General features: G+C 38.9%; 1 protein-coding gene across 1 annotated transcript in view; it reads right to left on the minus strand.

Moving 5' to 3' along the window:
- The window catches only part of LOC129621960 (uncharacterized), a 30,589-nt gene that overhangs the window by 6,665 nt on the left and 8,437 nt on the right, over positions 1–15,487 (minus strand). Inside the window, exons 3-5 of the mRNA XM_055538960.1 lie at positions 10,134–10,222; positions 4,511–4,655; positions 3,638–4,150 (exon numbers count right to left, since the gene is read on the minus strand). Coding sequence (XP_055394935.1) covers positions 3,638–4,150; positions 4,511–4,655; positions 10,134–10,222 — 747 coding nt within the window. The remainder of the gene's footprint in view (positions 1–3,637; positions 4,151–4,510; positions 4,656–10,133; positions 10,223–15,487) is intronic.

The following is a 15,487-nucleotide window of genomic DNA, read 5'->3' on the forward strand; positions in this document are numbered from 1 at the left end:
TAATAATAATATTAAGATCTTTATATATGTATTAGCTATCAGATATCTTATTTCTGAGTTGGATCTCCAAGATTTTGTCATTCTTTATTATCTGTTTTCTTAATGATTTAAAGGAACTTCTAACATATTCTGCATTTGAGTCCTATTTCAGAAATATGCATTGCAAATACAGTTTATCAGTCTGTGCATTGACTTTCAAAACTCTTAGTAGTGATTTATAACAAACACACAATTAAAAAATATACTTTTATGTTCATAAGATATTAGCTTGAATATTTTGCTTGTTTTCTTTAAACTCTCTAAAAAATATACTTCGGTGGCTTCTATTGCTTCTAATATGAAGTTAGATATCGTTTTAATGATGTTTCCCAGAATTCAATGGTTTGCAAACAGCTGCCAAAACCAGAGTGGTGGACCTGCAGAATTTCTTATTCAAATTTATGACTTTCCTCATAGCATTGCTCTTGAATAAGAAGATTGCTTTATAGGAAGTGAAGTATAGCAGTGAATGGAAGTGCTTGCTATGAGCAGAGAGGTTATAGGATGGGTAATGGATGAGGTGGTTATAAATACCTGCTATAACCATGTGGTCATTTGCAGAAATAAGAAGAATAGCACTTATGAAAATTTGTTTTTCATTTTTATATAAATATATTTATGTATTATATTAACCAATTTTAACTCCCCTCTCCCATTTGCTGTGTGGTAACAAGATATGCTAATATAAGTCAATCTTATATATTTTTATATCTCAGTAGTGAAGATACAGGATTCTGTGGAAAAGTGTGGCTAAGCTAGAAGAGAAAGTAACATCACCCACGAATGGATAAATGAACTTGCTATAATCTTTGAAGGATATGTTTAGACTGTTTTGGGTTGAATGAGAAACAACTGCATCATATTAGCAAGAATTGTGGTTTTGGAGAAGATTCTTGAGAGTCCCTTGGACTGCAAGGAGATCAACCCAGCCAATCCTAAAAGAAATCAACCCTGAATATTCACTGAAAGGACTGCTGAGGCTGAAACTCCAACACTTTGGCCACTTGATGAGAAGAGCTATATCATTTGAAGAGACTCTGAAGCTGGGAAAGATTGAAGGCAAAAGGAGAAGAGGGCAGCAGAGGATAAGACAGTTGGATGGTATCACCAAATCAATGGACATGAATTTGAGCAAACTCCAGGAGACAGTGGAAGATAGAGGAGGCCTTGTGCTGCAGTCCATGGGGTCACAAAAAGTCAGACACGACCTAGTTTCTGAACAACAACAACATTACCAAGAAACATAGTTTTGCGTTCTTCTTTATTCAAAAGCTGTTAAAAGAGTACAGATGGATGGCAAATTAACATAGAGAATATTGTAGCAGTTTTGAGCTACCTTAACTGACTGGAAATATCTTTCCCAGAATATGCTTCCTATATTGTTCTGGCTTAGGGTTGGCCACAAAAGAAATTTGTGTGGCATTGGAAGGTTGTTGTGATGAAGCAGCCACAATCTTTATGTTTTGGGGGTTGGTGCAGGGCTCCAGGGATTATGGCTACTCACACATGTTGCTGCTGATCTGATATTTCATCTTATTGTTGACTCACAACACCTCCACTTCCCGTCAAATCTCCTCCTCATCTTCTCTTTGTCTTCGGGCAAGTATGTATTTAAGTTCAGTTCAGTTCAGTGCAGTTTCTCAGTCATGTCCGACTCTTTTCGACCCTATGGACTACAGCACGCCAGGCTTCCCTGTCAATCACCAATTCCCAGAGTTTACTCAAATTAATGTCCATTGAGTCAGTGATGCCATGCAACCATCTCACCCTCTGTCATCCCCTTCTCCTCCCACCTTCAATCTTTCCCAGCATCAGGGTCTTTTCAATGAGTCAGTTCTTCACATCAGGTGGCCAAAATATTGGAGTTTCAGCTTCAGCATCAGTCCTTCCAATGAATATTCAGGTCTGATTTCCTTTAGGATGGACTGGTTTGATCTTGCAGGCCAAGGGATTCTCAAGAGTCTTCTATAACACCGTAGTTCAAAAGCATCAATTCTTCGGCACTCAGCTTACTTTATGTGCAACTCTCACCTCCATACATGACTACTGGAAAAACCATAGCTTTGACTAGATGGACCTTTGTTGGCAAAGTAATGTCTCTGCTTTTTAATATGCTATCTAGGTTGGTCATAACTTTTCTTCCAAGGAGCAAGTGTCTTTTAATTTCATGACTATAGTCACCATCTGCAATGATTTTGGAGCCCAAAAAACAAAGTCTATCACTGTTTTCATTGTTTCCCCATCTATTTGCCATGAAGTGATGGGACCAGAGGCCATGATCTTATTTTTCTGAATGTTGAGTTTTAAGCCAATTTTAAGCATGATGTCAAATGACACTTCTCCCAAGGTCACCCACTACTGTGAGACTAAAGAAGGTGAGACGTAGACAAGTTTTAGTGTGTCTTGTGGGTTCCATTATCCTCATGGTTCTAATATGTCCTTATGAGTCACCATTTGTCCACACTTCAGTCTATTTCCAGCTTTGTTCTACAACTATTACTCTAGCTGATTAACAATGAATTTATTCTCAACACCAGATATGAAGATAACAGCTTTGTATACACTCTTCCACCAAATCTAGTAATCCCTGAGTTCTAATCTTTATAACTAATTTCTTATTCCATACCACTGGTGGCTCTGCTTGTCTAATTGCACCTTAAGTGACATAAGTCTAAGAAGAAAGGATTCAGGAAATTATTTCCATCACGATTCCAGATAACTAGACCCAGGTGTGTGATATGAGTGTATTTTAGTGAAACTGTCGCTTTACATTAGTATGGAGCTAGTTTATAACTTTAGACAATCAGCCATTAAAAAGAATACATTTGAATCAGTTCTAATGAGGTGGATGAAACTGGAGCCTATTATACAGAGTGAAGTAAGCCAGAAATAAAAACACCAATACAGTATACTAACGCATATATATGGAATTTAGAAAGAGGGTAACAATAACCCTGTGTACAAGACAGCAAAAGAGACACTGATGTATAGAACAGTCTTATGGACTCTGTGGGAGAGGGAGAGGGTGGGAAGATTTTGGAGAATGGCATTGAAACATGTAAAATATCATGTATGAAACGAGTTGCCAGTCCAGGTTCGATGCACGATACTGGATGCCTGGGGCTAGTGCACTGGGACGACCCAGCGGGATGGTATGGGGAGGGAGGAGGGTTCAGGGTGGGGCACACATGTATACCTGTGGCGGATTCATTTTGATATTTGGCAAAACTAATACAATTATGTAAAGTTTAAAAATAAAATAAAATTAAAATAAATAAATAAATACATAAAAAAAAATTCAAGAGGAGAATGTATTAGTAGGAAGTTATTCTGAACACCTGAATCCAAATGACATAGAAGAAGCTTTCATTTAGAATTAATTCCTCTGTTCCAGATCACAGATTAAGAAACCACAGAGCTATCATTTCTTTTTTTTTTAAATTTTATTTTATTTTTAAACTTTACATAACTGTATTAGTTTTGCCAAATATCAAAATGAATCTGCCACAGGTATACATGTGTTCCCCATCCTGAACCCTCCTCCCTCCTCCCTCCCCATTCCATCCCTCTGGGTCGTCCCAGTGCACCAGCCCCAAGCATCCAGTATCGTGCATCGAACCTGGACTGGCAACTCGTTTCATACATGATATTTTACATGTTTCAATGCCATTCTCCCAAATCTTTCCACCCATTTCTTGTCTGAGGTCTGCAGGTGTGCATTTCAGCTGGGATCCTGCAGCAGAGGGACTCTCTCTTATTAACCTCTGGGGGTTTTGTTCAGCTTTTCCTATTACTTCAAACACTGTGTGTTCCCAGAGAGCACAGAAATACTTTGCAGAATGTTCCAGTTTTAAGAATGAAATAGTGAGGTTGATGGATTTACATTCTTTCTGGAAGTTTACAGAGTAGAGGCCGTCCCTTTCTTTCCTGTCTTCTGAATACTGACGAATGAGGTAAGTCATCTCTCCACTGGGAAGCTGCTTGTACCAAAAAATCCAGTAGTCATGCACATTCCTACTTATTTCATACCGACAGTTAAGGGTGGCTACCTTTCCCAGTTGACTGATTATGACTGGCTGGTCTTGAGTAACATTCTGGGCCACACCAGATCCTGTGGAAAAAATAAGAAAACAGAGCTTAAATAGTGAACAAAATACTGTAGAAATTAGACAAATTTTGGACCCAAATATTTACAAACCAAACTGAAATCCTAAGATGCTTGCCTTTCCCCAGTCCTCCTTTCCTCCCCTAGTCCCTGTGAAGCTCCATGTGCCTGTGTGCAGGCCTTTCACCCTGAACACTCGCACCCATGTTTGGAAGCATCCCTACCAGAGAAGGTAAAGGCCAGGAACACACAGAGCAGGCTGGAGAGCGGCATGAGGCGTTGATTCCCCTGCTCATATGTGTTTAATTCTGCCTCAAGCTGAGAGTTCAGTGTCTTTGAGTGCCTGGCAGCACAAATACACAGTACCTGGCTTCCTATGTGACTCCTCCCCATACAGGAAGTAGGGTGTCATGTTCATCGACCATGTGGTCTGTGTACAGATGAAGTCTGGCTCACCACACACCTTTACTTGGTGTACTTTTCTTTCCCTGATCATTAAGTTTGGCAGATCCTGAAAAAAGGCATGAAGAAAGAATTAATATTAAAGGTGTGAACTGAGGGAAACTGAAGATTAAACAAGTTGACATATATTGATTCAGTAAAATAATTTTGCCATCCTGTTTAAGATATAATTTAGTATAGCCTATGAAACATTCTTGTAATCTACAGATTGGTCATTAATTTAGCCCATTCCTACTTTGCTCCATCCAGAATCTAGTGACTATTTTAAAGCAGTCACAGATCTTAGGCTTTCTGGGTGAAAAGCAATCTTATCCAAAGTAATTAATGTATCTCTGCTTTTTTTTTTTTTTTCTATTACTGAGTTGCAGGGCTCTACTTAGGTTTTTCTATCAATAAAATTACTTCAACATGAAATGATTTTTAACAATCAGTCCATCTGAAAGTCAGAGTCTATTCAGTGGTTTTATAATTAAATGACATTATATCAGGAATAAAATATTATTCTTTTGAAATCTGATATTGAGTTTTATGTATTAGACTTTGAGGGGGATCAGGATATTCACTCCGGTTGCCCCTAAATGTAGAATTGCACTTATTAGACCACGTGACCTAGAATCATCCTCATGTCACATTTTGTGTCTCATTGGTCCAGAGCATTCAGTCTCACTTGTCAGTTGCTCATTACTCTTTTTCTTTATAAAATAAAGTTAAGATAAACATGCCAGATCTTTCTGTGACATAATGCTATAACTCACTCTTACAAAAATTAATATCTGCAAACTGCAGACACTTAGTACTTGTCAACACCACAGAAGCCGGTGACTCAAATTCTGTACACTGTCTCATGTTCACGTGGAATGTAGCTGCCAATCTTCCATTTGGTTTCATTGCTGCAATAGATGAATTAATATAAAAGAACCAAAGGCAAATAAACAAGTATAAAAGAAAATACAGACAAGGTCTAAAAGAGTGCAAGTTCATGGATCAAAGTAACTCATGAATGAGAAGCAGGGAGGTGAGTTTGTATTTATCTGAGACATCTACTCTTCTGTCCCATTTCACATCCAAGTGCTGACAAACAATGAATGCCCAGGCTTACAATCATTGTAATTAAGAAGAGAAGATCATGAATGACTACAGCAGCTTGCAGAGCATCATATTATATAATATAGATATCAGATCAGATCAGATCAGATCAGTTACTCAGTCGTGTCTCACTCTTTGCGACCCCATGAATCGCAGCACACCAGGCCTCCCTGTCCATCACCAACTCCCGGAGTTGACCCAGACCCACGTCCATCGAGTCAGTGATGCCATCCACCCATCTCATCCTCTGTTGTCCCCTTCTCCTCCTGCCCCCAATCCCTCCCAGCATCAGAGTCTTTTCCAATGAGTCAACTCTTCGCATGAGGTGGCCAAAGAACTGGAGTTTCAGCTTTAGCATAATTTCTTCCAAAGAAATCCCAGGGTTGATCTCCTTCAGAATGGACTGGTTGGATCTCCTTGCAGTCCAGGGGACTCTCAAGAGTCTTCTCCAAAACCACAGTTCAAAAGTATCAATTCTTCGGCACTCAGCTTTCTTCACAGTCCAACTCTCACATCCATACATGACCACAGGAAAAACCATAGCCTTGACTAGACGGACCTTTGTTGGCAAGGTAATATCTCTGCTTTTCAATATGCTATCTAGGTTGGTCATAACTTTTCTTCCAGGGAATAAACGTCTTTTAATTTCATGGCTACAATCACCATCTGCAGTGATTTTAAAGACCCCCCAAAATAAAGTCTGACACTGTTTCCACTGTTTCCCCATCTATTTCCCATGAAGTGATGGGACCAGATGCCACGATCTTAGTTTTCTGAATGTTGAGCTTTAAGCCAACTGTTTCACTCTCGTCTTTCACCTTCAGCAAGAGGCTCTTTAGTTTGTCTTCACTTTCTGCCATAAGGGTGGTGTCATCTGCATATCTGCTTATTGATGTTTCTCCTGGCAATCTTGATTTCAGCTTGTGCTTCTTCCAGCCCAGCTTTTCTTATGACTTACTCTGCATAGAAGTTAAATAAGCAGGGTGACAATATACAGCCTTGACGTACTCCTTTTCCTCTTTGGAACCAGTCTGTTGTTCCATGTCCAGTTCTAACTGTTGCTTCCTGACCTTGACTAGACTTCCTCACAATTTAGTGCTTCCCAGGTGGTGCCAGTGGTAAAGGAGTATATGAGTGTCAGTGTAGGAGATCTAAGAGGTGTGGGTTTGATCCCTGGCTCGGGAAGATCCCCTGGAGGAGGGCACGGCAACCCCACTCTAGTATTCTTGCCTGGAGAATCCCACGTACAGAGGAGCCTGGTGGGCTACAGGCCATGGGGTTGCAGTTGGACACGACTGAAGAGACTCAGCACAGAGGGCAGCAAGGAAGCCAGTGTAAGTATCACAAAGCATCTGAGTAGGACCCCAGGTGGCAGTGCTTCAGCTTTCATGCCTGCTACATGCAGTGTGCCTGAGTCTAATTCTCAAGGAAGGAAAATAGAAAGATTTAAATAAAGAATTCACCAGGTAAAGATGAGTAAAGATGTAAAGGAACTTCAGAGATAACACCATGTAGATATTTGGGAAGATAGCATTACAGGAGTGTTTAAAGAATAATACCCCATCGTAGCCCTCAATTTTCCCCACATACCATTATATAAAAAACTTGCTAAAGCATTCAGCACTGTTAACTGGTTAGTGGATGATTTCCTCATCTACTCATCCTGGGACTTTGTGCCTAGGTTTGGAATCTTCTATTCTAGCTCACTTTTGGTTTCAGTTTAAACCAGTAATGTCACCATCACTCAGATGTCCAGCCACCCTATTTTGAGTCCAAGTGCTTCTCCATAGTCCAGACCTTGCTCCTCAGGAGCCCCCTAAAATGCTACACTCTTGCTGATAATAAAAGGTAGAGAAGCATTTCACAGTTAGGAAAGTTATGGCTCATTTCCCAAAGATAAAAAAAAAAAAGAAACAATAAAACCTATCTCATAGGGTTTTGATATTTAAATTAGATGATGAGTCTGAAATGCATACCACAGTGCCTGATATAGAATAAGCTCAAAAAATACCATCTTTCTTTTTTTCTAGTGAAACCTGCCTTTTCTTCAATATCCAGAATCTGTGACTTGTTACTACATTTTTTTTCTCCACATTGGTTTAATGAGGGAAACTAGGAAATTTATTTAATCACTTATTTTCTTTGAGACAGTCATTATTTTCCCTGTCCTCTTGGGTCATATTCTCATAGCTACATTAGTACATTCAGGGTGCTGAAAAGACACAGATGGAGCACTCAGAGGAAGCTTTGTTTTCACTTACCTGATGAATAATAATATTATATTTGGTATATTTATTAGGTATTGAATATCAAATTTCTGAATTGGATCTCCAAGATTTTCCCATTCTTCTTGACTGTTTTCTTTACTGATTAATTTGTATGTGCTTTATGTATTTTTTTTTCATTTGAGTCCTTTTTCAGAAATATGCATTGCAAATATAGTTTAAAAGTCTGCACATTGACTTTCTGCCCTGTTGATATTTCCGCTGTGTTGATATTCAACACAGACATTTTAATATATATTTCATTTTCATAAGAAGCTAGCTTGAAAGTTTTATTTGTTTATTTTCTTAAACACTTTAAAAATACTTTTCCTTTGTAACTTCTATTGGTCTGGATGAGAAGTCAGGTATCACTGTTTTTTCAAAGTTCTGAAAACTCTTATTTTTCCAGTAGATTTATTATCTCTACTTTTAAAATTAATTTTTATTGGAGTATAGTTGCCTTACAATGTTAGTTTCTGTTGTACAGCAAAGTGAATCAGTTATATGTATACATATATCCACTCTTTTTTAGATTGTGCTCCTGTATAGGTCATTATAGAATATTGGCTAGAGTTTCTTGTGTTATACAGAAGGTTCTCATTAGTTATCTATTTTATATATAGCAGTGTGTATATGTGAATCTCAGTCTGCCAGTTTATCCCTCATATCCCTTTCCCCTTTGGTAACCATAATTAGTTTTCTACATCCTGGACTCCATTTCAGTTTTGTAAACACCTTCATTTGTAGATACCACTTTTTAAAATTCCATCTGATAAAAGAGATATCAGATGACACTTGTCTTTCTCTGTCTGACTTACTTCACTCAGCATGGCAATCTTTGGGTCCATCCATGCCACTGCAAATGGCACTGTTTTGTTCTTTCTCATGGCTGAATAATATTCAATTGTGTATATATGCCATATCTTTTTGATCTATTATTCCATCATTGGACATTTAGGTTGCTTCCATGTCCACCTACTGTAATTAGTGCTGCAATGAACATTAAAGTTCTTATATCTTTTCTGCTTGTATAGACTACTCCATCAACTCTAGCAACTGCCTGAGTTCTAATCTTTATGTATAACTAATCTCTTATTGGACATCACTGATGGTCTGCTTCCCTGATTGTACCTTAAGTGACACAAAGTCTAAGAAGAAAGGACTAAGGAAATGATTTTCATAACGATTCCAGGTAACTATACCCAGATTTGTGATGTGAGTGTATTTTATTGAAGCAGTCACTTTAAATTATTATGGAGCAAGTTTACAGCTTTAAACAAGTTTACACACGTTATGTATGATTGATTTAAAGTCTAAAGTTCAAGAGAAGAATGTATTAGTAGAAAATTACTGTGGACACCTGCTTCCAAATATAGAAAGATCTTTGATTTACTTGAAGATTTAACTACAAAGTTTAATGAAGGGAATATTTATAGATTTGCAGGCAGGGTTAAGGAAAACAAAGAAGAGATGGGAAGCATCAAGATACTAGCAAGAGCTGAAAGTCTGTATCAACCTGGGCAATCAGAGGAAACTCTTAGTGAAAGGGGAGGCAAGACCTGTGAAGTGGATCCACCAAAAAGGAGTTGCAGTAGATAAGATGTGCTTTCCCAGTTCCAGTGTCTACTGGCCTCCTGCTCAAATGGGGGACCCAAAGCAGTGGTGGGAAACTGGGGGACCAAAGGGAGGGAGAAACCACAGTGATTCCCTGTCTTCTTCCGGCTCCAGTTCCTGTGGGGCAGGCCCACTTGGTTCCAGCTGTAGCCTGGTGATCCACCTAGAAGGAGCTTTTATTTAGAATTAAATCCTCTGATCCAGACCACAGATGAAGCAACCACAGGACTACCATCTCTTCCGGGATGTGCAGGTGTGCACTTCAACTGAGGTCCTGAAGCAGTGGGGCTCTCTCTTATTAAGCTCTGGGGTTTTTGTTCAGCTTTTCCCATTATTTCAAGCACTGTGAGCTCCCGGAGAGCACAGAAGTACTTTGCAGAGTCTTCAAGCTGTAAGGCTGAAATGATGAGGCTGATGGATTTATCTGCTTTCTGGAAATTTACAGAGTAGCGGCCCTTCCTTGCATTACTGTCTTTTGAATACTGACGAATAAGGAAAGTCATCTCTCCCCTGGGAAGCTGTTTATACCAAAAAATGTCGTAGTAGTCCATGGCCCAACTTACTTCATATTGACAATTCAGTGTGACTGTCCGCCCCACTTGACTGGGTACGGATGTCTGGACTTGAGTTACTTGCTGGGCCACACTGGATCCTATGGGGAAAAAAAACAGAAAACAGAGATGAAGTAGTAAATAAAATAGTGTGGGATTTAGATTAATTTAGGACCCAGAGACAAACCAAATTGAAATTATAAAATGCTTCTTTTTCTCCAACCCTCCTTTCCTGCCCAAGTCCCTGTGAAGCTCCATGTGTCCGTGTGCAGGCCTTTCACCCTGACCTCTCACACCCAGGCTTGGAAGCATCCCTACCAGAGAAGGTGACGGCCAGGAACACCCAGAGCAGGCTGGAGAGCGGCATGAGGCATGGATTCCCTGCACAAGTGTGCTCAGTTCTGCCTCAAGCTGAGAGTTCAGTGTCTCTGTGTACCTGGCAGCACATATACGTAGTACCTGTTCCTGTGTGACTCCTTCAAACAGGAAGTGGGGTTTGTCATGTTCATAGATCACATGGTCTTTTTCACAGATGGGAAAAACTTTTGGCTCACAGATGTTTAATTTTCTACTTTTCTTTCCCTGATTATTATGTTAGGTAGATCCTGAAAGCGTCATGGAGAAAACAGTTAGTATTATGTGTGTGAGGGCTTCCCTGATGGCTCAGATGGTAAAGAATATACCTGCAATTCAAGAGACCCTGGTTTGATCCCTGAGTTAAGAGGATCCCTTGGAGAAGGGAATGGGAACCCACTCCAGTGTTCTTGCTTGGAGAATTCCATGGATAGAGGAGTCTGGTGGCTACAGTCTATGGGGTCCCAAAGAGTTGGACATGACTGGGTGACTAACACACATATATGTTAAGGGTTTGAGCTGAGAGAAACGGAAGACTAAATAAGTTGACATACACTGATAATAATTTTGCCAGCCCATTCAAAACATATTAGTATACACTATGAATTCTTCCTGTAATCTACTTACTGGTCATTCATTTAGCCTATGCTTATATTTCTTTATCCAGAATTTAATGACTCTTAAAAAGTAAGCACATTAAAACAAACTCACAGATCTTTAACTTTCTTATGTGTGTGCTGTGCTGTTGCTTCAGTCATGTGCAACTCTTTCCAACCCCATGGACTGTAACCTGCCAGGCTCCTCTGTCCTTGCGGATTCTGCAGGCAAGAATACTGGAGTGGGTTCCCAACACAAGGATCAAACTCTCATCTCTTGCACTGGCAGATGGGTTCTTTAACACTAGCGCCACCCGAGAAGGGCCAAGAATACTGGAGTGGCTTTCCATGCCCTCCTCCAGGGAATCTTCCTGACCCAGGGATTGAACCAGCATCTCATGTCTCCTGAATTGCCAGCTGGGTTCTTTACCACTAGCTCAACTTGGGAAGCCCTTTAGCTTTCTTGACAAAAGGCAGTCTTTTCCAAAATAATTAATGTATCTTTTTCTTTTCTTACTTGGTTCTAGATCTTTGTTTATATTTTTCAATAAATAAAGTGACTTCAATATCAAATGATAAAAAATCACTCCTGACTTTCAGAATCTATTCAGTTGTATGTGTTTTAAATTTTGAAATGCTTAACGGGAAGAAATATTAATCTTTGAAATCTGACATTGAGTTTTACTTAATAGACTTTGAAGAGCATCAGTATATTCAATCCTGCTGCCTTTACAAGTAGAATTGTATTTATTAGATCAGGTGTCCTTAAATTGTCTCATGTCATATTTTTTACCCCAAAGTGTTCAGTTTCCCTTGTTAGTGGTTCTTTATTTTTCTCTGTAAAGTCAAGCTAAGCATGCTGACTTTTTCTGTGCCACAATGCTACAGTGCACTCTTACAAAATATGGTATCTGTAACACTTAGTAAATGTTGACACCACACTATTTGGTGACTGAAGTTTTGTATACTGTACATGATCATGGAGAATGTCATTGCCAATCTTCCATTTGATTTCATTGTTTTAATAGATGAATTAATATAAAAGCACCAAAGGCAAATAGACAAGTAGAAAAGAAAGTACAAAAAGATCTAAAACAGTGCCAGTTCTTAGATTTTGAAGTTGAAGTAACACATTAATGAGTGATGCAGGGAGGAGAGTTTATATTTAGTTGAGACATCTACTCCTCTGTTCCATTTCACCTCTGGGTGCTGGCAAGCAGCAGATGTCCTGGTTTCCAATTATTTGTAACTAAGCAGAGGACACCACAAATATTTACAACAACACAGGGAGAGCATGAAGGCGGTTTTTCCCCTTTGTTGATATGGCCTTGCTCTGAGTTCCTGACAGTAACTGTGCATGTTCCCTCAGCTGCATTATAGACTCTGACTCCAAAAAATGTAGCTTCTGGCTGGATCAAGTCTGAATGTGCTGACACTCAGGTTGGAAGATTTAGACTGTCCTAAACATTGTTCTGCCTTCCCTTGTGATTTACTAATAAATGATAATACCTGGTAAAGGAAAAGCCAGAGTTTAATATTGAAGGATGAAACTGAAAGAGATTTTTTACTTAACTTACAAATTTAGTAGTAAATTAATCTCTTCTAAAATCTGGGATGTTTTCTGAAACAAATTCATTATGAATCATTCTGGGATTGCAAATATTCTTTCATGTTCTGATTGTTCTCTTGCGTTTCTGATTTTGATTCTAAGATGAATTATACTAACTGCTCCCTAGTTTCCCTAAAAAAGACCAACAATAAGCCATGAACTCCCTTTTCTTCCCACTTACCCACCAAACCATGTGAACTGGTAACTTTAGCACATAACTTCAGAACAGCAAATATCACACAGACAAATGAACACAGAATAGGCTTCTGACTTCTGTAATCTCTCCAGTAGTGTATTGGAATACCAAATGGTAATGGCTGTAAAATCATATTCATTTGTGATGTAACTCTGTGATTAGCTTCTTAAAGGTTTAGGAAGCAAGAACCAATGGGTCTTCTAAATTCAAATATTTGACCATGTTGCTGTCATGAATGCAGTTATACTCTTTAGTACAATCTTATAATTCTCATTATAGTTGTCATGAGGACAAAACTTCTCCTAAAATGTTGCTTAATCAGTAAAAATATTAAAAGCTATTAATATATATGTTTTCTAAAATAAAAATATTTCCTTTTCTTGACATTGAAGGAATGAAATTTCTATTTCATTTTATTCTGAAATTTCATCTAATGAAGTCATTTACATCAAATTAATCAAATTTCAAACATTTTATTTTTGTTTCAACACCTCATAAAGAAACCCCAATAAGAATAACTTATTCTTTTTATAATTTTACTTATTTATTAATTTAGAGTGTTTTGGGTCTTCATTGATATACAGGCTGTTCTCTAGCTGCAGAGAGAGGGGCTTCCTCTGTCGTTGCTCTTCTCATTGCAGTGGCTTCTCTTACTGTGGAGCACAGGCTCTAGAGCACAGACTCAATAGTTGTGGTGCACAGGATCAGCTGCTCCATGACATGTGGGATCTTCCTGTGTCAGGGGTTTAACCAAAGTCTGCTGATTTGGCAGCAGATTCTTTACCACTGAGCCTCCAGGGAAGACCTAACTGAGTTATTTTATAATAGATTGTCCTTGGATTCTCCGTGGTTCCTTCATAGGAATCCCCAAACTCACATAGCATATGAGGGCACAGAATTACTACTGAGGTTCCCAGATCTTCCCTAGTTCTCCCTCTTACATCACTGGTGATTGTCTTCTGAAGCTCACCTGGCATTCCAATCTGGGTACTACATCCTATTTTGAGTTTTGCATATTTCAGTCCAATGAAAGATACTCCAGTCCAGTAGTTATACATCCTATTCCAAACTTGTTATTCAACTGGTCAAACTACTAGGAAAAAAAGCAAAACAAACTTCGAGAGGATTTCCCTGGTGGTTCAGTGGATGGGAGTTCACCTGCCAATGCAGGGGACACAGGTTCAATCCCTGGTCTGGGAAGGTTCCACATGCCCTGGAGCCACTGAGCCCGGGCACCACAACTATGGAGGTTTGCTCTAGAGCCCAAGAGCCACAACTACTGAGCCCATGTGCCACAACTACTGAAGCCCACGTGCCCTGGAGCCTGCATGCTGCAACTACTGAAGCCTGTGCTCCTAGAGCCTGTGCTTCACAACAAGAGAAGGCAGGACAGTAAGCCTGTGCACTACAACCAAGAGCAGCCCCGCTTAGTGCACCTAGAGAAAGCCCGTGTGCAGCAGCAAAGACCCAGAGCAGCCAGTTTTTTTTTTTTAATTAAAAAAAAATATTTGAGAGCCAAGAGGGTTTACACACTGACACCATTAACACATTTTTTTTATAGTCATCATGCTGTATATTGCATCCCCAGGACTTATTTCTCTTATAACTAGATATTTCTGTCTTTTAAACATAGTCACCTATTCCACACCCTACACCCCCAATCTATTCTCTGTATCTATGAGGTCTGGGTGTGTGTGTGTCTGTGTGTCTATATGTCTGTGTGTGTGTGTTCCTGCACCTGTGTCTTAGAGCCCACATATAAATGATTTCATACAGTGTTTGACTTTGTCTGCCTGATTTATTTCACTTAGTATTGTGCCCTCAAGATTCATTCATGTTGTTGTAAATCTATGAAAAAATTTCCTTTTTTATCATGCTTTCTTTATCCATTCATCTGTCAAAGGACACTTGGGTTGTTTCCATGTCTCAGCTGTTGTAGATGAACTGCAATAAACGAGGGGTACAGATATCTTTTTGAGATAGTGACTTCATTTTCTTCAGATGAATACTCAGAGGTGGAAATGCTGAATATCATAGTAGAGCTAATATTAATTTTTTGAGGAACCTCCATTCTGTTTGCCATAGAGGCTGCACCAATTTACATTTCCAACAACAGTGGGCAGGGTTCCCTTTCTTCTACATTCTTGTCAAATTTTTTTATTCCCTTTTTGATAGTAGCCATTCTGGCAGATGTAAAGGGATAGCTCTTTTTGGTTTTGATTTTCATTTCCCTGATGATTAGAGATATTGAACATCTTCTGATTTACCTTCTGGTCATTAGTATGTCTTCTTTGGGAAAATGTTTATTCAGATCATCAGCTTATTTTTAAAACAGACTTTTGTTCTAATTATTATACAAGGTATTTATATATTTTGGGTATTAGCCCCTTATCAGATATATGTTTGGGCAATATTGCTCTCATTCTGTAAGTTGCCTTTTCATTTTGTTGATGGCTTCTTTTGCCATACATAAGCTTATTAGTTTGATGTAGTCACACTTGTTTTTTGCTTTTTTTTTTCCTCTCTCTTGTTGTCCTTGCTTTTAGTGTCAAACACAAAAAAAACTGTGGCCAATACTGATGTCAAGGAACTTAGCCCCTATGTTTCTTCT

This window comes from Bubalus kerabau, chromosome 10 (assembly GCF_029407905.1).
Source record: "Bubalus kerabau isolate K-KA32 ecotype Philippines breed swamp buffalo chromosome 10, PCC_UOA_SB_1v2, whole genome shotgun sequence".
NCBI classification, from domain to species: Eukaryota; Metazoa; Chordata; class Mammalia; order Artiodactyla; family Bovidae; genus Bubalus; species Bubalus kerabau.